The sequence below is a fragment of the Salmo salar genome, chromosome ssa06, assembly GCF_905237065.1.
Source record: "Salmo salar chromosome ssa06, Ssal_v3.1, whole genome shotgun sequence".
Classification (NCBI taxonomy): Eukaryota; Metazoa; Chordata; class Actinopteri; order Salmoniformes; family Salmonidae; genus Salmo; species Salmo salar.
In genome coordinates, this window is record NC_059447.1 from 47,224,618 (window position 1) to 47,252,492 (window position 27,875).

Here is a 27,875-nt window from a genome sequence, read left to right on the forward strand (position 1 = left end):
TATATTTACCTGTAATTGACTGTTTTAAAAAATATATATCACAAAAATAGATCTCACTGTAAAACAGTAATGGATTGAGAGCATTCCTGAGGTTGTTGATAACACTACGACAAGTGAGCTTTTCCTTTCAAGTGCTGGAGGGTGGTGAAGGCCCGGCCCTACCTGCAGCCAGAGTGGTCCCCAGCAATGGTGAGCTGTTCTGGCTCATAGATGAACCAGCCACTGCTTCCTTGACACTCCAAATGGAGAGACCAGGCTCTGCAGCAAAACTCTAAAGACCAAAGAGAAGGACAAAAAGGAGCTCAAAAACTCAACACCCACAGAGAAAAATTTACAGGATATCACTGAACAATCCTGTTTCTATTTGACAGTGTTATGTTTTAGGCATGAGATTAAACCCTACCTATCAGGAAAATGGGATTTAAGTTAATTAATGAATGAATAAGAAAAACATTGGATTGTTTACACATCAGTTGTAGAACGGTGCTGAATGTATGTATAATGATGGGGAAACCATTTGAAGTAGTTGCTGGATGATTCATTCCAGAGGAAACGGTGTAATGTCATAATAATACAAATAGATTTACTGTTAAAGTTTCAGGGTTCCTTAGTGTGTACTATCTCGTGGAATTGTATGGGATTCCAACTAGCTGCTTGTATGGTAGCCTCCGCCAGAAAGTCTCCACATGAGACCAGTGTTTACTTTGTTACTAATCTGTTGACCGCTGCACTTTGAAGTCTGACTTTGCATTGGACTATCAAAGTGGGCGATAAAATGTATGACATGCACTTCTGTCTAACCAAAACATTTATGATTTTGATGATAAACTGAAATGGCACATGACCTTCTTGGCTAAAGGCTACAGTGATGAAAATAAAAGTGAATATTTGTACAGAATTATTATCAATATTAACATTACAAATCGATTAATAAAGGTTAAAAAAATGAATTTGCTCAATTCGCAATAGTTTCCTCATGCAAAAATGATTGTTCAACATGTAACTTGCTGTTACATTGTAACAACCACCGTGTAATTTAGGCCCATCCCCTTTAAACATTGAGGGACATTCCCTTTAATCCTCTGGTTGACTAGAGCTTGAGACTTTTTGCAGCGTTGTCACTGAGGTGTTGCGTTTTTGTCGGTGGTGACATATTTTCATGAAAGGGCTTCAAGTCAGTGAAATATTTGCTCTTTCTGCATAGTGTGCGTCTTTGTTAATGCTTTTTCTCCATTTGCTTTGCGATGCACCGGTACATCTTCCTTCTGTCCACCGCCCTGACGTTACTGTTCTCCGGACCAGCTCAAGGATACTTCCCCGAAGAACGCTGGAGCCCCGAATCTCCACTTCTTGCCCCTCGGGTCCTCATTGCCCTTGTCTGCCGCAACTCTGAACATTCTCTGCCTTATTTCCTTGGAACTATCGAACGTCTGAATTATCCCAAGGACCGCGTGGCAATTTGGTAAGTGTCTCAGTTTAAATGTGAGGTATGGTCTCTCTTTTGATGGTATTGCTGTGGCTAGCATGTTCGATAGCTAACGTTACTGTAATTTACAAGGGCAGGGTGTCATATTCCTCGTTACTGGTCAATTAAAAAAAAAAAATTGATGACCGTCAAAAGCAACTTTCCTAGGTCCAACCACATTGTACATATGCAACATCAGAATTACAGCTATCATCACAAAGGTTCGGGAAAGATGAATCCAGTCGAGGTGGGCGCGACTTTCATTGAGTCTTGCACTGTCTGGGAAAGTATTTAGGGGGAAAACGGGGTAATCATTTTCCTGCAACGTCACCATATTCTCGAATTAATTACGTAGAGTGCACTGCATGGTGCATAGTGTTCAATTGAATTGGTCATATGTTTGGCATTTCTGTTGCGGTAGTAGCAGCTACTACTAGCCAGTGCCTACGTGGTAATAATTCACCCATTGGAAACAGAAAGGATAGAGCCCCCTCCTTGTAACTAGCTGAGACCTGTCTATCCGTCTTCTACTGTATTTCTCCTCACCTTGGCCAAGTAGAGCAATATCCCCTCAGTCTGCAGACTATTCACATTTATGAATGTGTCGCCCTAAGGGATAGGCCAAATACTGATCAGTTAGTTAAGCTATTAAACTGAGATGATGACTACAGGAAATATAGCCACATAAAATCTCTTGATTGTCCCCCATGATGAAAGCAGGGAGGGGACTGTGGATCTTTATATTTTAGCAGTCTAAATGAGTGGGTGGTGGGATGGAAGTCAATTGGAGTATTTCTTGGTATTAACCTCCAGGTCAGATAAAATACTGTGTAGCCTATTGCTGAACAGTGTATTGATGTTGTTTTGAGGTAAATAAACAATGACTTGGAACCTCTACTATGGTTAGACTGCTATTGATATAGATACAGTGAGGGGGAAAAGTATTTGATCCCCTGCTGATTTTGTACATTTGCCCACTGACAAAGAAATGATCAGTCTATCATTTTAATGCTAGGTTTATTTGAACAGTGAGAGACAGAATAAGAACAAAAAAATCCAGAAAAACACATGTCAAAAATGTTATAAATTGATTTGCATTTTAATGAGCGAAATAAGTATTTGACCCCTCTGCAAAACATGACTTAGTACTTGGTGGCAAAACCCTTGTTGGCAATCACAGAGGTCAGACGTTACTTGTAGTTGGCCACCAGGTTTGCACACATCTCAGGAGGGATTTTGTCCCACTCCTCTTTGCAGATCTTCTCCAAGTCATTAAGGTCTCGAGGCTGACGTTTGGCAACTCGAACCTTCAGCTCCCTCCACAGATTTTCTATGGGATTAAGGTCTGGAGACTGGCTAGGCCACTCCAGGACCTTAATGTGCTCCTTCTTGAGCCACCCTTTTGTTACCTTGGCTGTGTGTTTTGGGTCATTGTCATGCTGGAATACCCATCCACGACCCATTTTCAATGCCCTGGCAGAGGGAAGGAGGTTCTCACCCAAGATTTGACGGTACATGGCCCCGTCCATCGTCCCTTTGACGCGGTGAAGTTGTCCTGTCCCCTTAGCCTCTTACATCTAGACGTTCTGCTAGCGGAACACCTGCTCCAATATCCAATGATAGGCGTGGCGCGAATTAATACATCGTTTTTATTTACATTTTCGAAATGTATTTACTTACTTGAATAGGTTTTCCCAGCCATGTGGACTATTTACTGTGAATAAATTCATGAAATGGAGAATGGATTAAACTATTTACCCATTTAATAACCAGACCTTCATACAAACTTTCTATGCTGAATTCTTGATGCACAACCAAACTTCTGCCATATTCTGCCAGCACGCCCACAAGCGAGCCACTCTGGGCGGCCGAAGCGGCACGCGGCAATTTACGGTATGCTAGTGAACACGAGCCGTTAGCGTGGCACCTCTCTCCCTCCTCCACGCTTTATCAGCTCCAGTTAATAAAGTAGCTTAAATGTATTTTCTGCTGCTTTCCTCACTCGGATCGGACAAGTTCTGGATAAAAACCAGGTTTTTACGGAACGGGTCTAGTTTTCTTCGGGTCTGTCTGGAACGGGTCTCCCTATATAAATAAAATATTTTTGCATATCAGGTCTGGGTGGGAAAGTGCCAGGTCCATTTCGGAACGGGTCCAACTTTTTGGATCTGTGAAGACCTCTACTGTGCACCCGCCATTTGATAAATGCAAAGAGACATCAGTTACAAAACACCAAAGTCTTATGAATGACATTCTATGAGTCTCATTCATTAGGCCTACAAGTCTTGTAACCTGAATTGATGCGTACACTGCTGTCCGCGCACATCTCGGCCACTCATCTCTGTCTTGGCAAAATTTCAGTGTTATCTGGAACCACACATTTTGGAGCGTATTCCACACATTTTTCATGCAACTGACATGCAGCAATGATAAATAGTGTAATAGCTTAGTTTTTTTTTGGAATCTATGCTTTAATTATTGTGATAGGCTCATGTTTTACTGGTATGGCATACCCCCACTATTTATTTTGCCTGTACTCTGTGCTGGACCCTACCAGCTTACTTTCACCCCTGCATACTCCTGACCTGAACCAGAATAGGAAGTGGCAAATGGAGATCTAGCCCTAGGTTCTGTAAACATCTGTCTACCATCGGCTGGCTAGAGGGGAGGGTGGGACAATGGGGAAGGGAAGGGAGGATGGGGTTCACCATTTACACCCAAACAACATGCTCAAACCCTCACCCTACCCCTGGGTATGAGGCTCTGAGGCCCAAGCTGTATGATTGGCTGGGGTTGGGGCCGGGCTGGAGAGAATTTTAGAGCATTCCAATCATCTTCACTCACCTACTTTAGGTCTACCTCCATTAATGGGCCACAGTGTAGTGGGGTCACAATATACCACAGAGTTCTGGCTAGACTAGTCTTTGAATATACCAGCCTAACTGTGGTATATGTGTGGGCTTAGGCTATACTCCATTGGACAGTAAATTAGTTACTGCTTGTGTAAAAAAAAGCTATTTTTATTCAATGTTATACTTGTAATATGTGTTAGGTAAGGACGCCTGGTAGACAACAAAGTAAAGCATTTTGTTTAGATGTTTGTAAGCCCATTAAGTTTCCTATTAAGTTTCCTACAGTTTCCTTTGTTTTAAAACGTCGTTAATTTTCTTTCATAAACATATAGCTATGTTATAAACACAGCCTTACAGTAACAAACAGTTTTGCACCTGGATTTCAGTAATAGGCTTAAGGACATTTCACTGTAACATCAATGTTTTGTCAGCTCACGTTGAGATAATTCCACGTCCCAGCTCCAGACCATTTTTGTATAGATCCAGCTACAGTTGAAGACGGAAGTTTACATACACTAAGGTTGGAGTCATTAAAACTTGTCGGTTAGGACAGCCACTTTGTGCATGACACAAGTAATTTTTCCAACAATTGTTTAAAGACAGATTATTTCACTTATAATTCACTGTATCACAATTCCAGTGGGTCAGAAGTTTACATGACATCATGGGAAAATCAAAAGAAATCAGCCAAGACCTCAGAAAAACAATTGTAGACCTCCACAAGTCTGGTTCATTCTTGGGAGCAATTTACAAATGCCTGAAGGTACCACGTTCATCTGTACAAACAATAGTACTCAAGTATTAACACCATGGGACCACGCAGCCGTCGTACCGCTCAGAAAGGAGACGCGTTTTGTCTCCTGGAGATGAACGTACTTTGGTGCGAAAAGTGCAAATCAATCCCAGAACAACAGCAAAGGACCTTGTGAAGATGCTGGAGGAAACGGGTACAAAAGTGTCTATATCCACAGTAAAACGAGTCCTATATCGACATAACCTGAAAGGCCACTCAGCAAGGAAAAAGCCACTGCTCCGTAACCGCCATTAAAAAAGCCAGACTACGGTTTGCAACTGTACATGAGGACAAAGATCGTACTTTTTGGAGAAATGTCCTCTGGTCTGATGAAACAAAAATAGAACTGTTTGGTCATAATGACCATCGTTATGTTTGGAGGAAGAAGGGGGAAGCTTGCAAGCCAAAGAACACCATCCCAACCGTGAAGCACGGGGGTGGCAGCATCATGTTGTGGGGGTGCTTTGCTGCAGGAGGGACTGGTGCACTTTACAAATTAGATGGCTTTATGAGGAAGGAAAATTATGTGGATATGTTGAAGGAAAATCTCATGACATCAAGTTAAAACTTGGTCGCAAATGGATCTTCCAAATGGACAATGACCCCAAGCATACTTCCAAAGTTGTGGCAAAATGTCTTAAGGACAACAAAGTCAAGGTATTGGAGTGGCCATCACAAAGCCCTGACCTCAATCCTATTGAAAATTTGTGGGCAGAACTGAAAAGCGTGTGCGAGCAAGGAGGCCTACAAACCTGACTCGGTAACACCAGCTCTGTCAGGAGGAATGGGCCAAAATTCACCCAACTTATTGTGGGAAGCATGTGGAAGGCTACCTAAAATGTTTGACCCAAGTTAACTTCTTGGAGGCAGGGGGCAGTATTCAGATGATTAACGTGCCCACATTAAACTGCCTGCTACTCGGGCCCAGAAGGTAGGATATGCATATTATTAGTAGATTTGGATAGAAAACACTGACGTTTCTGAAACTGTTTGAATGATGTCTCTGAGTATAACAGAACTCATATGGCAGGCAAAAACCTGAGAAAAAAAATCCAACCAGGAAGTGGTTTGTAGTTTTTCAAGTGATTGCCTATCCAAACTACAGTGTCTGTGGGGTCATTTTGCACTTCCTAAGGCTTCCACAAGATGTCAACAGTCTTTAGAACCTTGTTCCATGCTTCTACTGTTACTGGGGAGAGAATAAGAGCTGACTCAACAAGTGGACTGCCTGAGGCAAATTAGTTGTTTTATTGCGCAGTCACGCAGGCGCACCGTTCCTTCTTTTTCCTCTGTAATGAATACGCTATTGTTCGGTTGGAATATTATTATCAAATATTTATGACAAAAAAGACCCTAAGGATTGATTGTAAACATCGTTTGACATGTTTCTACGAACGGTAATGGAATTTTTTGACTTTTCGTCTCGGGTTTTGCGCTCGCGCATTATGCCTTTTGGAATAGTGATCTGAATGCGCAGTAGGTATTTGGACATAAATATGGAGTTTTTATCGAACAAAACTAACATTTCTTGTGGGAGTCCTGGGAGTGCATTCTGACGAAGATCAGCAAAGGTAAGTGAAGATTTATAATACTATTTCTGAGTTTTGTTGACTCCAGAACTTGGCGGGTAACTGTATAGCTTGCTTTGATGGCTGAGCTCTGTACTCAGAATATTGAACAATGTGCTTTCGCCGTAAAGCTATTTTGAAATCTGACACAGCGGTTGCATTAAGGAGAAGTGTATCTATAATTCTTTCAATAACTGTTGTAAATTTTATCAACGTTTATGATGAGTATTTTTGTAAATTGATGTGCTCATTCACAGGAAGTTTTGGGAGGCAAAACATTTTCTGAACATCATGCGCCAATGTAAAATGGGGTTTTTGGCTATAAATATGAACTTTTATCAGACAAAACATACATGTATTGTGTAACATTGAGTCCTGGGAGTGTCATCTGATGAAGATCGTCAAAGGTTAGTGATTAATTTGAGTTGTATTTCTGTTTTTTGTGATGCCTCTCCTTGCTTGGAAAATGGCTGTGTGGTTTTTCTTGTCTTGTCTTGTTCTAACAATCTAATGTTATGCTTTCGCCGTAAAGCCTTTTTGAAATCGGACAATGTGGTTGGATTAACGAGAAGTGTATCTTTAAAATGGGATATAATAGTTGTATGTTTGAGAAATTTGAATTATGAGATTTTTGTTGTTTTGAATTTGCCGCCCTGCTATTTCACTGGCTGTTGACACTAGCGTCCCACATACCCCAGAGAGGTTAAACTATTTAAAAGCAATGCTACCAAATACTAATTGAGTGTATGTAAACTTATGACCCACTGGGAATGTGATGAAAGCTGAAATAAATAATTCTCTCTATTATTCTCACATTTCACATTCTTAAAATAAAGTGGTGATCCTATCTGACTTGCCTAGTTAAATAAAGGTACAAAAAACAACAAAAAACAGGGACATTTTACTAGGATTAAATGTCAGGAATTGTGAGAAACTGAGTTTTTAAATGTATATGGCTAAGGTGTATGTAAATGTCTGAATTCAACTGTATATGCCTGAGATCCAAAATGAATGGAAAATGTCATTATTGGCATAGGCCTATCTGGATCTACACAACCAATGGCTTGGGCAGAATGACATTTGTAGGCTACCCCTGCATATGGTTTCTGGAGAGCAGAGGAGGAGCGGATTTCGACTGTACACAACTTGGAGAGGTCTTGGTTTATGTCATCGGGAGTTTGATGAGTATGTAAGTAAATCTTGGACAGCTAGAGTGAGGAGACAGGAGTGAACAAACTTAGCAAGGAGCTGCAGTGTTTTCACAGACCAGTGTGACATCAGCACTCCACACTGAGAAGATGGAACCTGCTTTGGCTGCCTGCTATTAGGACTGGAGAATTATAAGCTGTCAGTGGCACTGTTGTGCCTAGAGGTTTAGGCCAGACCAGCACTCTGACTCTGTTGCCTGTTTGGAAACAACCCCTAGGCACTATTCTGCATGATTTGGATAGGTTAAGGCTAAGCAATATGGGAAGTAGCTCCTCCCATAGGGCCCCATCCAGAAACAGCCCCTAGCTCCCAACCCCTAGGCACTGATCTGGAAGAAATTGACAGGAAGGCCTGCAGACTAAACATGAAGATAGTTAGCTCCTCATTGCCCTCTGCTTACCGAGTAGCCTACCTAGCCAATCCTCTCAGATCTACATGCCTAATGAAAGTAGGGGATAGGGGTTGTCTCTTGACGGGGCCTAGGGCTCAGGAGGAGTGATAGGTGTTGTAACTAGAGAACCACCGATATTGTCACACTCTGATCTGTTTCACCTGTCCTTGTGATTGTCTCCACCCCCTCCAGGTGTCACTTATTTTCTCTGGTGTATTTATCCCTGTCTCTGAGCCAGTTCATCTTGTATGTTTTCAAGTCAACCAGCGTGTTTTCCGTACTCCTTTTCTATTCTCTTTTTGCTAGTCCTCCCGGTTTTGACCCTTGACAGTTTTCTGGACTCCATTCCCGCCTGCCTGACCATTCTGCTTGCCCTGACCTCGAGCCTGTCTGCCCTTCGGTACCTCCTGGACTCTGAACTGGTTTTGACCTTTTGCCTTTACACGACCATTCTTTTGCCTACCCCTGTTTGGATTTAATAAACTTCAAAGACTCTTACCATCTGCCTCCTGTGTATGCATCTGGGTCTCGCCTTGTGCCCTTATAGATATGGATTTTTTTTTAGGGCCAATACCAATTTTTGGGGGTCAAGGAGGCCAATGGCCGATATTTTAGGCTGATATTCAATATCATTACATTTGAACATTTTGATGACAATTTTCCAGAGACAGCTGTGTATATTTGTTAATACATACATTTTAAAATCACACAATACATTTGACTTTGGTAAAAAATAATCTAATTACATAACATTATTTTACTTGAATGGTAAATCTCTTGATAAACTTGGTAAATTAAGATGGCATAGACCTACTCACAATACAGGTGAATGCATATTCAATAGGAGTGTGCATGCATTGAGTTATTGAGCTTGTTTTGACTTATCAGTGGAGTGTAGCTATGGTGCTATAGGTAACAAAATCTATTTGTCTTCCATTTCGGACTTATATTAGCCTACAACTGATTCGAAATGTGCAGTATTTCTGTTGCATGTATTTGAAATACGTATTTTAATTACTTTTAAGTATTTTGGAATTGGAATTACACTGGGCTGAACTACACCCTAATGTATTTTCAAAATACAAAATACTTTTAGATAAAACATGTTTATAGCGGTTCACCCTTCATTTGTATCAGAAGTCTGATATACTATGGTGTGACAACAGAATCTGCTAAATTAACTAAATGTATATGTTTAAATGTTTGTTGAGGGGAAAAAGTACTTGATACAATTGTGATATATTGTCTCACCTGCATTCGGAAAGTATTCAGACCCCTTGACTTTTTCCACGTTTTCTTACGTTACAGCCTTATTCTAAAATGGATTCAATACATTTTTTTCCTCATCAATCTTCAAACAATACCCCATAATGACAAAACGAAAACAGGTTTTTAAAAATGTATTTACGTTTCTTTTTTTTTTACATAAGTATTCAGTCCCTTTGCTAAGACAAGGAACTTCACTGGACTTTATGCAAACTGGAAACCATATATCCTGAGGCTGCATTTATTGTAGAGGGGGATTTTAACAAAGCAAATTTGAGGAAAAGGCTTCCTAAATTCTATCAGCATATCGACTGTAGCACTCGCGCTGGAAAAACACTGGACCATTGCTTCTTCAACTTTCAGGATGCATACTAGGCCCTCCCCCGCCCTCCTTTCGGCAAATCTGACCATGACTCCATTTTGCTCCTCCCTTCCTATAGGCAGAAACTCAAACAGGAAATACCCGTGCTAAGGACTATTCTGACCAATCGGAATCCACGCTTCAAGATTGTTTTGATCACACAGACTGGGATATGTTCTGGGTAGCTTCGGAGAATAATATTGACGTGTACACTGAGACGGTTACTGATTTTATCAAGAAGTGTATAGGAGATGTTGTACCCACTGTGACAATTAAAACCTACCCTAACCAGAAACCGTGGATAGATGGCAGCATTCGCCCTAAACTGAAGCGCGAACCACCGCATTTAACCATGGCAAGGTGACTGGGAATATGGCAGAATACAAACAGAGTGGTCATTCCCTCCGTAAGGCAATCAAAACAGGCAAAACGTCAGTACAGAGAAAGTGGAGTCGCAATTCAACAGCTCAGACACGAGACGTATGTGGCAGGGTCTACAGACAATCACGGACTACAAAAGGAAAACCAGCTACGTCGCAGACACCGACGCCTTGCACCAGCTACCAAGGACTGTGGGCTCTCCTTCTCCGTGGCCGACATGAGACATTTAATACATGTTAACCCTCGCAAGGCTCCCGGCCCAGACGGCATCCCTAGCCATGTCCTCAGAGCATGTGAAAACTAGCTGGCGGGTGTGTTTACAGACATATTCAATCTCTCCCTTTCCCAGTCTGCTGTCCCCACATGCTTAAATATGGCCACGATTGTCCCTGTACCCAAGAATGTAAAGGTAACGGAACTAAATGACTATCGCCTGGTAGCACTCACTTCTGTCATCATTAAGTGCTTTGAGAGACTAGTCAAGGATCATATCACCTCCACCTTACCTGTCACCCTAGACCCACTCCAATTTGCTTACCGCCCCAAGAGGTCCACAGACAATGCAATCGGCATCACACTGCACACTGCCCTATCCCATCTGGACAAGAGGAATACCTATGTAAGAATGCTGTTAATTGACTATAGCTCAGCATTAAACACCATAGTACCCTCCAAGCTCGAGGCCCTGGGTCTGAACCCTGCCCTGTGCAATTGGGTCCTGGACTTCCTGACGGGCCGCCCCCAGGTGGTGAAGGTAGGAAACAACACCTCCACTTCGCGGATCCTCAACACTGGGGCCCCACAAGGGTGCATGCTCAGCCCCCTTCCTGTACTCCCTGTTCACCCATGACTGCGTGGCCATGCACACCTCCAACTCAATCATCAAGTTTGCAGATGACACAACAGTTGTAGGCTTTATTACCATCAACGATGAGGGCTCTGGTAGTGTGGTGTCAGGAAAATAACCTCACTTAACGTCAACAAAACAAAGGAGATGATCATGGATTTCAGGAAACAGCAGAGGGAGCAGCCCCCAATCCACATTGACGGGACAGCAGTGGAGAAGGTGGAAAGTTAAGTTCCTCGGCGTACACATCACGGACAAACTGAAATGGTCCACCCACACAGAGTGTAGTGAAGAAGGCACAACAGCGCCTCTTTAATCTCAGGAGGCTGAAGAATTAGATGCACAATAGAGAGCATCCCGTCGGGCTGTATCACCACCTGGTATGGCAACTGCACCGCTCACAACCGCAGGGCTCTCCAGAGGGTGGTGCGGTCTGCACAACCCATCCCCGGGGGCATACTACCTGCCCTCCAGGACACCTACAGCACCTGATGTCACAGGAATGCCTAAAAGATCATTAAGGACAACAACCACCCAAGCCACTGCCTGTTCACCCAGTTATCATCCAGAAGGCGAGATCAGTGCAGGTGCATCAAAGCTGGGACCGAGAGACAGAAGCTGTTTTTCAATCTCAAGGCCATCAGACTGTTAAATAGCCATCACTAGCACAGAGAGGCTGCAGCCTGCAAACATACTTGAAATCATTGGCCACTAATAAATGGAACACTAGTCACTATAAATAATGTAACTTTAATAATGTTTATATATCTTGCATTACTCATCTCATATGTATATACTCTATTCTATACTGTCTACTGTATCTCAGTCTATCCTGATCTGACATTGCCCGTCCATATATTTATATATTCTTAATTCCTTTACTTAGATGTGTGTGTATTAGGTATTTGTTGTGAAATTGTTAGATATTACTTGTTAGATATTGCTGCACTTTCGGAACTATAAGCACAAGCATTTCGCTACACCCGCAATAACATCTGCTAAACTCGTGTATGTGACAAATCAAATTTGATTTGATTTATTTTAATGAGCTCCGCCCTGAAACAATGCCAATAATAATACCTAGTGTGCTTTGCAGTTCATTTTGGCATGTTCTGTTGACATATACATTTTGGTAATTTAGCAGACACTCTTATCCAGACTGACTTGCTCAACTGAGGTAGATAAAACAACAACATATGACAGTCATAGCAAGATGTTCGACGAGCAGGTGTCCACATACTATTGGTCATGTAGTGTATCACTTGGCGCTGTTTACTGCTACAATGAGAACTAGCTCAATGGCGATGACATTTGCTACCAAGCCATAAATGTGCATAATATCTTACAAGGAGAGCAAAGATAGGAAAAACTATGAAACGATGATGCACGTCAATATACGGATACGATTGTGGCTGGTCAGATCAGCAAACCAGTAAATAGCTAACGTTACTCAGCAAGTCAGGTGGCTCGTTGCCGAAAATGGTGCATGTAGCTAGCTAGCCACATTTGCTATTAGCTCCTATCTGATATTTTAGCACCATGTTTATCTAGCCAGCTAGAGAGCCTTCCCTGTAGCTCAGTTGGTAGAGCATGGTGTTTGCAACGCATGGTGTTTGCAACGCCAGGGTTGTGGGTTCGATTCCCACGGGGGGCCAGTATGGAGAAAAAAAATGTATGAAATTAAATGTATGAACTGTATTCACTACTGTAAGTCGCTCTGGATAAGAGCGTCTGCTAAATGACTAAAATGTAAATGTAAAAATGCAATAGTAAAGACGTATTTTTGCAGGCACTAACTCCACCATAGTTCGTTGGACAAAGGGTATGAGAAAATGAATGCGTTTTTGTATTTTTTTGTTGTTGATAGGCCTCTGGGACGTTTTGTTCTATACGTTTTGTTCTATGAGACCATTTTCATTAGCTAACATCACTTTTTAAAATTATTTTATTAAAATGAAGCATAAAAGGCTTTATAATTCATAAGATAAATTGAACTGATTGATATTATTTCATAGTACACAACGTATAATATCTCCTAAACCTGTATTAATTTCAGGGTTCTGATCTAGAAGCATGGTTTTGACTGCTCCTACAGTTTTGCATCGGTATTACAGTTTAACTAATGCCCCGGCCCAAAAATACGATTTCGGTACACGGCCACATAGAGAAGTCAGATTAAAATGTCTTATTAGGAATTTTCTAGTCATTGCCTTTGTGCACAAAACATCCATTGAATTATTCTAATAATTGTCGCTGAGGCCAATTGTTATTCATCACTCACAGGCGAAGATATTACCATTTTATTTTTCGTCTGACATGTTTTTGGATGATGTGTTGACGTCATCGCTTCTCGCGCTACTCTCTGTACACACTGAGTGCTAATGACGTGATGTTGGTCCATATAAACCGGATGCAACCCGGGTATAGACGGTCCATGAATCGGCGTATGCGAACGTGACTAGATTACCTTATTATTACTGAATTAACAAAAATTATTTCATTTTTGTCACTGTCAATTCATCCATTTCTCAATACTCCACCTTTCTTTTGGAGAATGAGCTAGCTTGCTGCTGATTTTCCCAGCTAGATATTCATTTGCATCCGCTCAGACGGTGAGTGGCGGCTGGCATAGCTGCAGTTTTGCTATGCAGAGGGACTATCAGCAAAGCCGTTAGAGATGGGCCAATAGCTGATAGACTAGAAAAGGCCTGCCTCCCGAGTGGCGCAGCGGTCTAAGGCACTGCATCGCAGTGTTAGAGGCGTCACTACTAGAGGTCGACCGATTGTGATTTTTTTTTTTTGAGCGCCGATACCGATTATTGGTGGACCAAAACAAGCCGGTACCGATTAATCGGCCGATTTTTATTTATTTGTAATAATGACAATTACAACAATACTGAATGAACACTTTTTTTATTTTAACTTAATATAATACATCAATAAAATCAATTTAGAAGAAAGTAAAAGTGCAATATGTGCCATGTAAAAAAGCTAACGTTTAAGTTCCTTGCTCAGAACATGAGACCATATGAAAGCTGGTGGTTCCTTTTAACAGGAGTCTTCAATATTCCCAACCCAAGTTTTAGGTTGTAGTTATTATAGGAATTATAGGACTATTTCTCTATATACCATTTGTATTTCATATACCTTTGACTATTGGATGTTCTTATAGGCACTATAGTATTGCCAGTGTAACAGTATAGCTTCCATCCCTCTCCTCGCCCCTATCTGGGCTCGAAGCATCGTTACCCATCGCTCCACAAAAACCGCAGCCCTTGCAGAGCAAGGGGAACAACTACTTCAAGGTCTCAGAGCGAGTGACGTCACCGATTGAAACGCTATTAGCACGCACCCCGCTAACTAGCTAGCCATTTCACATCGGTTACACCAGCCTAATCTCGGGAGTTGATAGGCTTGAAGTCATTAATAGCTCAATGCTTGAAGCACAGCAAAGAGCTGCTGGCAAATGCAGGAAAGTGCTGTTTGAATGAATGCTTACGAGCATGCTGCTGCCTTCCACCACTCAATTAAATATCAAATCATAGACTTAATTATAACATAATAACACACAGAAATACGAGCCATAGGTCATTAATATGGTCAAATCTTTTCGTGAAATATGGAACCGTTCCGTATTTTATCTAACGGGTGGCATCCCTAAGTCTAAATATTGCTGTTACATTGCACAATCTTCAATGTTATGTCACAATTCTTGCAAATTAATTAGTCTTTGTTAGGAAGAAATAGTCTTCACACAGTTCGCAACGAGCCAGGCGGCCCAAACTGCTATACCCTGACTCTGCTTGCACGGAACGCAAGAGAAGTGACACAATTTCCCTAGTTAAAAGAAGTTCATGTTAGCAGGCAATATTAACTAAATATGCAGGTTTAAAAATATACACTTGTGTATTGATTTTAAAGAAAGGCATTGATGTTTATGGTTAGGCACACATTGGTGTAACGACAGTGCTTTTTTTCGCGAATGCGCTTGTTAAATCACCCGTTTGGCGAAGTAGGCTGTGATTTGATGAGAAATTAACAGGCACCGCATCAATTATATGCAACGCAGGACAAGCTAGATAAACTAGTAATATCATCAAACGTGTAGTTAACTAGTGATTATGTTAAGATTGATTTTTTTATAAGGTAAGTTTAATGTTAGCTAGCAACTTACCTTGGCTTCTTGCTGCACACGCAGTCTCCTCATGGAGTGCAATGTAATCGGCGACAATCGGTGTCCAAAAATGCCGATTACCGATTGTTCTGAACTTGAAATCGGCCCTAATTATTCGGCCATTCCGATTAATAGGTCGACCTCTAGTCGCTATAGATCTGGGTTCGATCCCGGGCTGTGTCGCAGCCGGCCACAACCGGGAGACCCGTGAGGTGGCACACAATTAGCCCAGTGTTGTCCGGTTTAGGGGAGGGTTTGGCCGGCTGGGATGTCCTTGTCAAATCGCGCTCTAGCTACTCCTTGTGGAGGCCTGGCACATGCATGCTGACTTCGGTCGCCAACTGTACGGTGTTTTCTCCGACACATTGGTGCGGCTGGCTTCCGGGTTCAGCGAGCAGTGTGTCAAGAAGCAGTGCGTCTTGGCAGGGTCAAGTTTCGGAGGGCGCATGGCTCTCGACCCTCGACTCTCCCAAGTCCATACGGGAGTTGCAGCGATGGGCCAAGACTGTAACTACCAATTGGATATCACGAAATTGGGGTAAAAAGTACAAAATAAAGACTAGAAAAGGCCAATATCGGCAGGTATATATCAGCTCAGCTGATTATCAGTCGTTCTCTAGTTGTAACAGGATTCCCAGTTCCTATTTACATAGACCGAAGATGTGGTTTCAGTTGGAACCTCAGCAGAATGGAATCAGGCACGCAAACTGTCAGTCTGGCACAAGACATCTCTCAAACACACACACACACAGTCCTTTTCAGTAGCTAATAACCATAAAGTTTCACTTCCCCAGCATTCTTGCTTATTTAGTATATTTTCAGTTTTTTAGTAAACCGGAAAGGATGGGTGGTGGATATTAGAGCTGCTTTGGTATGGGTGTACGACATGCTTGTATGGAATTCAATGCTGGAGTCAGTATCCCACAGCTCCTGACAATAGGCCACAATGAAGTGTGAACTGAAGTACTGTCATCTGAGCCCTGATATGATCTTTCGCATTCACTGTCTCTACTTTACTCAGGTCTACTTCCAATGCCACTGCTCCTATAAATGTCTGTGTGTCTGTGTGCTTATTACCCCTTACACTGTTATCCAGAAAAGGAACAAATGAATCATGCCTGTAATAATAATGTGCCTGTCTCTGTTGTACAGGGTAGCGACGGACCACAATGTGGACAACACTACAGCCATCCTGCGTGACTGGCTCGTCAAGGTCCAAAAACTCTACCACTATGTGGAGTGGAGGCCGCAGGAGGAGCCCACGTGAGTTCCTCTCATGTTCACTTTATAAACTGTGTGTGTTTCTGTATCTGTCTGTGTCATTTATTCAGGAGAGGGAACGCTTTACATTACATTTATAAGTCATTTCTAGATGGTTAATATGTGATTTATAAACTACAAATTAACTGTCTACAAACCACGTATAAACACTTAACATCCTCCTTAAAGACACCTTCATGTAAAGTGTTACGGAGAGGCACCTTAATGTAAAGTGTTACGGAGAGGCACCTTAAAGAATTAACCTCTATGGGCTAGGTGGGACGCTTGCGGGACGCTTGCAGCACTCACCTTTGATGATCTTCATCAGATGACAACCCTAGGACATTATGTTATACAATACATGCATGTTTTGTTCAATCAAGTTCATATTTATATCAAAAACCAGCTTTTTACATTAGCATGTGACGTTCAGAACTAGCATACCCCCCGCAAACTTCCGGGGAATTCGCTAACATTTTACTAAATTACTCACGATAAACGTTCACAAAAAGCATAACAATTATTTTAAGAATTATAGATACAGACCTCCTCTATGCACTCGATATGTCCGATTTTAAAATAGCTTTTTGGTGAAAGCACATTTTGCAATATTCTAAGTACATAGCCCAGGCATCACGGGCTCGCTATTTAGACACCCGGCAAGTTTAGCACTCACCATAATCATATTTACTATTATAAAAGTTTGATTACCTTTTGTTGTCTTCGTCAGAATGCACACCCAGGACTGCTACTTCAATAACAAATGTTGGTTTGGTCCAAAATAATCCATCGTTATATCCGAATAGCGGCGTTTTGTCCGTGCGTTCCAGACACTATCCGAAATAGTAAAGAAGTGTCGCGCGCATGGCGCAATTCGTGACAATAAAATTCTAAATATTCCATTACCGTACTTCGAAGCATGTCAACCGCTGTTTAAAATCAATTTTTACGCCATTTTTCTCGTAGAAAAGCGATAATATTCCGACAGGGAATCTCCTTTTCGGCAAACAGAGGAAAAAATCCCAAAGGCGGGGGCGGTCGGGTCACGCGCATAAGCCCAGTGTCCCTTGATCGGCCACTTGAGAAAGGCGATAATGTGTTTCAGCCTGGGGCTGGAATGACGACATTCTGTTTTTTCCTGGGCTCTGAGCGCCTATGGACGACGTGGGAACTGTCACGTTAGAGCAGAGATCCTTAGTAAATGATAGAGATGGAAAAGAAGTTCAAGAAATGGTCAGACAGCCCACTTCCTGTAAAGGAATCTCTCAGGTTTTGACCTGCCATTTGAGTTCTGTTATACTCACAGACACCATTCAAACAGTTTTAGAAAATGTAGGGTGTTTTCTATCCATATGTAATAAGTATATGCATATTCTAGTTACTGGGTAGGAGTGGTAACCAGATTAAATCGGGTATGTTTTTTATCCAGCCGTGTCAATACTGCCCCCTAGCCCTAACAGGTTTTAATCAGCGGTAGAAACAATAATAAAGCGTCCCCCTGTTTTGGTATACATCTGAGGGATGGGGCTTGAGAAATATAACAACTCAAATTCATAGACAAAGCTATGGATGCAAGGACTGACCATCCATTATATCAAAATTATAGTTTTAACCATGTCGTGAGACTATATAGTGTTTGTTTACATTTACTTTGTTTACAAACATTGGAACAAAACAAGCTTATATTTTGGGTTCTGATGGGGTACAAAAATTGAACTAAGCTCATGAGGCCTTTATCAATGAACCTATATTCTTCAAGAATCAATGGGTAAGCCTACATATCAGTCATTTATTTATAAGTCCAAAAAGTGATGTAGCAACTGCAGTTTGTCCCTTTAATGTTAAGTGTTACAAAGAGGCACCACAATGTAAAGTGTAACGGAGAGGCACCACAATGTAAAGTGTAACGGAGAGGCACCACAATGTAAAGTGTTACAAAGGGGCACCACAATGTAAAGTGTTACGGAGAGGCACCTTGCTGTAAATTGTTCCCAGAGAGGATGTACTGAATGTCCTGTTTGTTTGTTTGTCCCTCAGAGAGTACCAGGATGCAGACAGCCCGAAGCAGTGGACCAACCTCCGCTACGCACACCTGATGAAGCTACGGCAGGCAGCACTGGACTCCGCAAGAGACATGTGGGCAGACTACTTCATGGTACTTCTTTCTCCAGTCTCCATGACGACCCCACCCTCTTTTACAGATAAACTGAATGCATCCCAAATGGCACCCTATTCCCTACATAGTGTGTAGGGAAATAGGGTGCCATTTGGGACGCAGATTGGCCCTGGTCAAAAGCCATGCACTATGTAGGGAATAGGGTGCAATTTGGGATAGTCAAGTCTTTCTCCATGACGACCCGCCCTATTTTACAGAGACGCAGACTTCTCCTTTATAAGAACAATAATGCAATAAGAGAACAGCGAGAGTCATGCTTTCCTATCTCACTTCTGGTTTAGAGTAAACCAATTCATCTGGCTTGGTGTTACTATTTACCATTCTGGAACAAACCTGCCAGAATCTTAAATATGACAGCTTTGAGTTCTAATCTTGCACCCCTAAGCATGAATACATTGTCCAGGACTCGCAGGAGTATACTTTTATGATGGAGTGAAAACACAGATGAGGTCGTTTTGTTCTTGAAATGTGCCTTTTGTCGTCAGTAATGTTGTGCAATTAGAACTGGGTTAAAATAGAGCAGCTGAAGTTTATGAATGAAAACAAATACTATTTGAACCCAAGGCTGTGTCCTATACTGCCTCCTCATTCTAACACTGATTCTGGTGGCTGGACTTAGGCTGCCGCTACAATGACATCCATTGTTCAAAGTGTCACTAGAGAGGATTGATGTTGCAGAGTGATTTTTAAAGCTTGAAGTGGATAATGTGTCTCACTGTTCCCTCTCCCCCTTCCATCACACACACACACACACACTCACACGCTTTTCCACTCTATCCTGTCTAGGTGGTGGACTGTGATAACCTATTGACCAATCCTAATGTACTGTGGAAGCTCATCAAGGAGAACAAGACCATCGTAGCTCCCATGTTAGAGTCCCGTGCAGCCTACTCCAACTTCTGGTGTGGCATGACCTCCCAGGTACGCTACTATTTGTGTGGTGTGTGTGTTTGCGCGTGCGGTCGTATCCTCCCAGATACTTTGCGTGCAATCACGCACTAAAGCGTTAGCACAATAACCTTGATTGAAACAGAAGTACTCATCGTATTCCAAACACTTCTCCCTCTACCTCCTCCAGGGTTACTATAAGCGCACCCCGGCCTACATCCCTATGAGAAAGCAGGTGCGTAAAGGATGCTTCGCGGTTCCCATGGTACACTCCACCTTCCTGATTGACTTGAGGAAGGAGGCATCACGCCAGCTGGCCTTCCACCCCCCTCACCCAGACTACAGCTGGGCCTTCGATGACATCATTGTCTTCGCCTTCTCCTCTCGCATGGCAGGTACTGTTAATGTGTTCTCTCTCTTTTATCCTGCTTAGTAGCTTTCACATACAGCATGATAATGATTTGGTACACTTTATTTATTGTGTTTGCCCTCTACGCTCGCATGGCAGGTAGACCTACTGCTGTTATTCTGTTTTACATGGCAGGTAGGCCTACTGCTGTTATTCTGTTTTACATGGCAGGTAGATCTACTGTGGTTATTCTGTTCACATGGCAGCTATGCTTACTGTTGTTATTCTGTTATGGCAGGTAGGCCTACTGATGTTATTCTGTACACATGGCAGGTAGGTCCTACTGTTGTCATTCTGTTATCATGGCAGGTAGGCCTACTGTTGTTATTTTGTTCACATGGCAGGTAGGCCTACTGTTGTTATTTTGTTCACATAGCAGGTAGGCCTACTGTTGTTATTTTGTTCACATAGCAGGTAGGCCTACTGTTGTTATTTTGTTCACATGGCAGGTAGAACTACTGTTGTTATTTTGATCACATGGCAGGTAGGCCTACTGTTGTTATTTTGTTCACATGGCAGGTAGGCCTAACTGTTATGTTGTTCACATGGCAGGTAGGCCTAACTGTTGTTGTTCACATGGCAGGTAGGCCTAACTGTTGTTGTTCACATGGCAGGTAGGCCTAACTGTTGTTGTTCACATGGCAGGTAGGCCTACTGTTGTTGTTCTGTTATCATGGCAGGTAGGCCTAGTGTTGTTCTGTTATCATGGCAGGTAGGCCTAGTGGTGTTCTGTTATCATGGCAGATAGGTCTACTGTTGTTATTTTGTTCACATGGCAGATAGGTCTACTGTTGTTATTTTGTTTTCACATGGCAGGTATGTCTAATGTGGTTATTCTGTTATCATGGCAGGTAGGCCTACTGTTGTTATTCTGTTCACATTGCAGGTCGGTCTACTGTTGTTATTTTGTTTACATGGCAGGTATGTCTAATGTGGTTATTCTGTTCACATGGCCGGTAGACCTACTGTTATTCTGTTCACATGGCAGGTATGTCTAATGTGGTTATTCTGTTCACATGGCAGGTAGGCCTACTGTTGTTATTCTGTTCATATGGCAGGTAGGTCTACTGTTGTTATTTTGTTTACATGGCAGGTATGTCTGATGTGGTTATTTAGGATTGCTGCCTTTTTAGATCTGAGTTTTCCACAACAGTAATACATAAGATTATATGGACAGGGAGGACCTGATTCTAGATCAGCTCTCCAGCTCCCGAGGTGCTTTGTGAATAAGCTGAGGCTACGACTACGTAGTTTTCACCCCTGCCCCACCCCCGTCCCGCCCCTCAGGAAACGTATTTCTCAAATCTAAGGGGCGAATCACTGCGCATGTTTTTTTTTGCAAAATTCCTGGGGGTTTAACAGACAGTGGTTAGTTCCCAGAGTCTGTTTTTTCTAAATCCATTCATGGACATAGGGTATGCTTTGTGTAAGATATCTTAATACACTTTTGCATAAATACGTAAGTGTCTAATTATGAAGGTTGATATTTTGAGGTGTGACACAAAGAACCTAATCTGCGAGACTGTGAGACTTGTAGTGTGAATAGGCATAGAAAAGCGTAAATGTTTGTAGTAACCTTGTCATTAATAACAAACTTCTCTTCTCCCTCTACACTCTACTCTTCCTCAGATGTGCAGATGTTCCTATGTAACAGAGAGACTTATGGGTATTTCCCCGTGCCACTGCGAGCCCACAACTCCCTGACAGACGAAGCAGACAGCTTCCTGCATTCCTTGTTGGAGGTCAATGGTGAGTGTTATGTCATATTGTCACAGGTCAAAAGGTAGTCGGCTTTAATGTCCATACTAGCATATACTAGCATCCGAATGGGCAAAACTGGTTAAAATGACGTCTTTTTGACATCTCACTGGGTTACCACTTAGGATGGATGCTCAATACATTGCTTAATTCTAAGTAGTAGGCCAGTGTGGATATCGGAACACAGCTGGAAGTTGGAGCTTTTCGTTCTTCTCTAACTAATGTTATTGGTCGGCATGTGAGAGTTCTTTATCATTCCTATCATTTTTCTCCTTTCTCACATCAGTGCGGAACCCTCATGTGCTGCCCTCGGAGTACATCCCGGCCCCCGTAAAGATACAAGATAAACTGGGCTTTGATGAGGTGGGATATGAGCCAGCTCAGAATATGGTTGCTGTTCCTTATTGACCCCGAGCCCCTATGCCCACAATGTCAAACTCTTTCTATGGAGGCTGAGTGTCTGCAGGTTTTCACTCCTCCCTTCTACTTGATTGATCAATTAAGGTCACTGATTAGTTAGGAAATCCCCTCACGTGGTTGTCTCAGTCTTAATTGGACACAATTGAAATGAAATTACAAAAAACAACAGACACTCGGGCAATCTATGGAATGAGTTTGTCAGCCCTGCCCTAGGCACTCCTGAAGATGTGTAAGGATCTAATGGGTTTAAGCAATAAGGCAATTGCTTCACCATGTCTTCTGGTAGGCTCGGTTGAATTGTCACCACATTTCATACACCTATCCAATTGTTTCCGAGTGTCTAAGGGTAGCTGTCGTTTTGGAATTTATCACTAGAATTCAAAATGTCTCTTTTGTACCCTTCAGCTCTAAAGGCCTCTCTCTGTGGGTGTCATGCGGTATTGCATGTGTTGACTCACTACTGGACAGTAAGGCCAATGTATTGCGTGTGTGCAGGTGTTCATGATCAACCTAAAGAAACGGACCGATCGGCGGGATCGCATGCTGAGGACTCTGTACGAGCAAGAGATTGCCTGCAAGGTCATTCAAGCGGTAGACGGCAAGTAAGTTGACCTCTTTTTGAAGGCACTCTTCTCTCTGCACATCATATACTTCTTGTACCATTAAAGGTAGACTCAGTGATGGGACATCATCACACACAGCAGAAGTTGCCCCACTGTTTATGATGTCATATCGCTAAGTCTTCAAGCGCTCAAAATGACCCCGTTATCTCTCTCTCCATTTATATTTGTGTGTCTCTCTTTGTCTCTGTCTCTTTCTCCCTCACCCCTCTCTCTCCTGCCCCTCCCTCTCTCCCCCTCAGAGCGATGAACATCAGTGAGATCAATGCCCTGGGGATCCACATGCTACCAGGCTACAGTGACCCGTACCACGGTAGGCCCCTCACCAAGGGAGAGCTGGGCTGCTTCCTCTCACACTACAACATCTGGAAAGAGGTGAGCCCTGCAGCTGCAGGCCCGGGTAGTGTTCAGTAGGGAGAACATTTTTAGAAACTGAAACAGGGGAGGTAGTACCTGAACTTGTCCAATAAGAACACAGATTTTAATTATTTGTTTTAAATTTTGCTACAGTGTTCTCTCCGAATGAATACATTAGGGTTGGGCTCAATTCATCATATTATTGAGAATGCTCCAAATTCCAAATCAATTCTTGAACTGAATTTGAATTGAAGTAGTAAACTGGATACAAAATTGCAATTCAAATTTGAATGAAAGGAAATAGAATTTAATTCAATGAAATTCAAATGCCTCTTCTATTCTACAGTACATCTTCCACATAAAACATCAAACATGCAGGATAAACTCTTAAAATGAATAGTCAATGAAAACAAAACCTGCATGCGAATAACATTGAAAAATAACATTGACCTGTATGTGAATAAGTTATTATATTTCATGAATCACTGAAACTTTGTTCAATTTGGGGAAAATACAATATTTCCTAGAAAGTATTAGTTTAACCCTCAAGTTGACCCTGAGGCTTTCAAAAAGAAGACCAAGAAATAAAATGGTTGGTGGAAATATAATTGGCTATTCTAGTGATATAGTCTTTGGTATCTGGAAGTGTGACCTGTCGGAATCAGTGAAACTCTCATGTTCTATGACTGAGTGGTATTTCTTTGAATTAAATTATACTTCCCTCAAATTCAACATGCTGTTGGGTGTGGCCTATTCAATTTGAATTTCAACTCCTGAGTTGACTGGGAGTCAATTCCAAAATTCTGAATTGAGCCCAACCCTGGAACACACCTCTGGCTGTCACTCTCAGGTATAGATGGTGTACAGAAGTTTCTTTGCGTCCTCTGAATGTGAGGGTCACTGTTTTATCTGTGTGTGTTCAGATCGCAGAGCGGGGTCTAAAGAGTTCCCTGGTGATCGAGGACGATCTGCGTTTCGAGGTCTTCTTCAAGCGACGCCTGATGAACCTGATGAGTGAAGTGGAGAGCCAGGGGCTAGACTGGGACCTGATGTAAGTGTTTCATACACTGTTCCACTAGCCTGCTCCACTCAGAGATACATTAAATAACTGTTGTGTTCTGATGACTGAAGTGGAGAGCCAGGGTCTAGACTGGGACCTGATGTAAGTGTTCCATAGACTGTATATCATCCACTATACACACAGGATATCCTCTATTCTAGGTCAGTGATTTTCAACCTCTGGTCCGCGGACAGGCATTGGTCCCTGGGATGTCGCTGGCCGATCCCTCAGACATATGATACAGTATTTGGTTAGTTCTTAAGTGTTAATTGTAATGTTAGCAGTCCTTTTAAGAGTTAAGAACCCCTGTTCTAGCTTGCTGACTCCGCACTTACTGTCTACCCCTTCCCATGTGGTGTAAACGTCAACTTTCTCTTCCCCAACTGTTCCTCCCAGTTATATCGGCAGGAAGAGGATGCAGGTGGACCGCCCTGAGAAGTCCGTGCCCAATATACACAACCTGGTGGAGGCCGACTACTCCTATTGGACGCTGGGCTATATGATGTCATTACAAGGAGCCCAGAAGCTGCTGAGGGCAGAGCCGTTGAAGAGGATATTACCCGTAGATGAGTTCCTCCCTGTCATGTTCAATAAACACCCTGTGTAAGTTTACCTCTCTCTGTCGCACGCTTTCTCTCTTTGTCTTTCTGTTGCCTGTCTCTCCGGGTAAATCTCAAAAGTATTTTCCTAGATTCCTTGAATCCTCTCTTCTCACCTCCTTTTCAAAGTGTCTGCAGGAAATTAAGGGAGCATGAGAGGAGAAAGATATTCTCTTCTCGAAGCTCCCCTTCACGGTTTAAGGAGGCAAGACAAAAGGAATCAAGGAAAAGACTTGAGATTCACCCCTTTTCACCTATTCCTTTTTTCAATGTATCCCGTGACATCTTTATCTCCTCTCTCTTACCTCTCTCTCCAGCTCGGACTACATGGAGCACTTTGAGGAGCGGGACCTGAAGGCCTTCTCAGCCGAGCCCCTGCTAGTGTTCCCCACTCACTACACAGGAGACCCGGGCTACATCAGCGACACAGAGACCTCCGTGGTGTGGGACAACGAGAAGGTGCGTACGGACTGGGACCGGGCCCGCTCGGGGAAGACCCAGGAGCAGGCGGAGATCAGCAGCGAGGCCCAGAACTCTGACGTACTCCAGTCACCTCTGGACAGCACAGCCACACGGGACGAACTATGAGAGGAGAAGGGGTGGAGAGGAAGGGGATGGGATTGGCGATGGAGAGATATGCTGAAGATTAAGAACCATCGTGAGTGATGTGAACCACCAAGGTTTTTTTTTGTGTCGTTATTTTACGTTTTAGCCCCCTTTCTTTGCATCATTGCAGCAACATGACGTATAGTATGTAGGGGCCTGTTTTTGTTTCCTTTTTTAACCAAAGATTACAAGTTAAAGGGATTAGTTGCATTCTTTTGGAAAAAAATTATTCCATTTCCTTTTTCATTTCAGAAATATGTTGGACTCACCTTTTTCTTGTTGCTGCATTTACAAGACCCAAATACAGGTTGGGATCTGTATGTCAACAGTGATCTGGTTGGGCTGTCTATTACATTTCAGTGATGTGATTGGCCTGTGAACTGGAACTTTGTTTCTGATTGGTCACTACCATGCCTCAAGTGCCTTATAGCCTAGTTCATCATGCCAAATCTCACAACTGACCCGAGACCTTGTCACCTCTAGAATGAATAATTCATTTATTAATTGTTAATTAATTAACGTGTGTGCATGTACTATAACAGTTAACTGTAGCAGTCTTTCTGAAAGGACTGGAAAAGACAAGCATCTGCATGCTTTTTGGAGATGGCTTTAAGAGGACCTTTTTTCATTTGTTCATTTGTAAAACTATAGCTAGACCTAACATCTGTGGCTCAGTTGGTAGAGCATGGTGTTTGCAACGCCAGCATGGTGTGTGCAACGCCAGGGTTGTGGGTTCGATTCCCACGGGGGGCCAGTACAAAAAAGAAATGCATGAAATGTATGTATTCACTACTGTAAGTCGCTCTGGATAAGAGCGTCTGCTAAATGACTCAAATGTAAATGTAAATCTATTGCATCGATTAGAGATGTATGCTTGAAAGTTGTGTGTGCTGCTTCGCAAACGAGTCCCATAGTTTTACGAAAACCTCACCATGGAGCTCAAAGTCCTATCATATGACAAATGAGATTAATACCAACACAGTAGTAATTAAAAAGCAACATCTCCCCAAAGGAATGACTTGGCTACCCGCCCTCCCTATCAGACCCTAACCATTGAGCTACAGTAGTGCTCTTTTATAGCTGTGGAGTACATCTTCTTAAAAACCAACAGCTCCCAATGTTAATAACTATGGGTAGAATCCTAACTTCCACTTATGTCAAATCTTCCTCATCTGTTAATTGACATCAATGCATCACTATAAGTAAAAATTTGACTTATGTGGAAGTTAGGATTCACCCCTATCCGCCTTCCCTGTCAGTCCATGGCCATTGAGTTACAGTAGAGCTGTTTATAGCAGTGGAGTACTCCTTTCCCCCACTTGCCACCTCTGGTCTGTTTCCAGGCTAATGGCTTGTCGCCTTCACACAGAGGGTCACAGGCGGGAGCGACCGCAGTAGACGCCTCACACTTTTGTGGTCGAGGAGGAGCCATATGATTCCTCCCAGACACATCCAAACTTGGTCGGTCGGCCTGCGTCTCCACCTCTCTCTGCTCAGAATTAAGATAGAAAGTGGAAAGCAGAAACACTTTGGACCTGTAGTATAGCAGTTAAATAGAAGCCTGTGTTTAACAGATAAGAGACAGAGCTTGGATGGATCGTCATGCTTTTCATCTTTTAGTTATTTATTGCTGGCCTGTCAGAAGAGGTGTCCGTCTAGAACAGGGGTGGGCAACTCCAGTCCTCGGGTGGCCTGATTGGTGTCACACTCTTTCTCCATTCCTAGCAAACACAGCTGATTAATCAAATTGCATTCTAAACTGATTAGGTGATTATTGGAGTCAGGTGTGTTAGCTGGGGCAAAACTGTGACAGCAATCAGCACCTCGAGGACTGGAATTGCCTAGGGCATGGTTTCCCAAACTTGGCTCTGGGGCCCCCCCTGGGTGCACATTTTGGTTTTTGCCCTACCACTAAACAGCACATTCAAATAATCAAAGCTTGATGATGAGTTGATTATTTGAATCAGCTGCAAAAAACAAAACGTGCACCCAGGGGGGTCCCCAGGAACAAGTTTGGAAAACCCTGGTCTAGGGCACTTGTCAAATTCATTCCACGGAGGGCCAAGTGTTTGTGGGTTTTCGCTCCATCATTGTACTTGATTGATGAATTAAGGTCACTGATTAGTAAGGAACTCCTGTCACCTGGTTGTCTAGGTCTTAATTGAAAGGAAGGGGGAAAAAACAGCAGACACTAGGCCCTCCATGGAATGAGTTTGACACCCCTTGTCTGGGGACCTCCCAAGGTGTTGGTTCTAGCTGTAGCCCTACCTTCCAAGGCATTGGTTCTAGCTGTTAGGTGGGAGATATTAAGATTCAGTTGAGATTCACTCATAGTAGTCTGAGATTACATTGTCTGTCATAACAGCGTTTTTGTAACTTCATACCAAATAATAAAATATTTTGTTAAAAAAATGA

General features: G+C 42.6%; 1 protein-coding gene across 2 annotated transcripts; it reads left to right on the plus strand.

The window, feature by feature from the left end:
- Window positions 1-1,072: 1,072 nt before the first annotated feature.
- On the plus strand, window positions 1,073-27,875 carry colgalt1a (collagen beta(1-O)galactosyltransferase 1a). Of its 2 annotated transcripts, XR_006770256.1 has the most exons (13): window positions 1,073-1,462; window positions 16,460-16,570; window positions 18,605-18,722; window positions 19,530-19,664; window positions 19,822-20,026; window positions 21,670-21,789; window positions 22,085-22,161; window positions 22,714-22,820; window positions 23,081-23,213; window positions 24,119-24,246; window positions 24,417-24,505; window positions 24,652-24,858; window positions 25,172-25,460. XR_006770256.1 is itself a non-coding variant. In XM_014204364.2 (12 exons), exons 1-12 carry the CDS (start codon window positions 1,245-1,247, stop codon window positions 25,440-25,442), a joined length of 1,830 nt encoding a protein of 609 aa, XP_014059839.1. In that variant the 5' UTR covers window positions 1,075-1,244; the 3' UTR covers window positions 25,443-27,875. The 2 variants fall into 2 exon arrangements, 1 of the variants encoding a protein (XP_014059839.1); XM_014204364.2 differs by lacking the exon at window positions 24,417-24,505 and having other exon boundaries at window positions 1,075-1,462; window positions 25,172-27,875.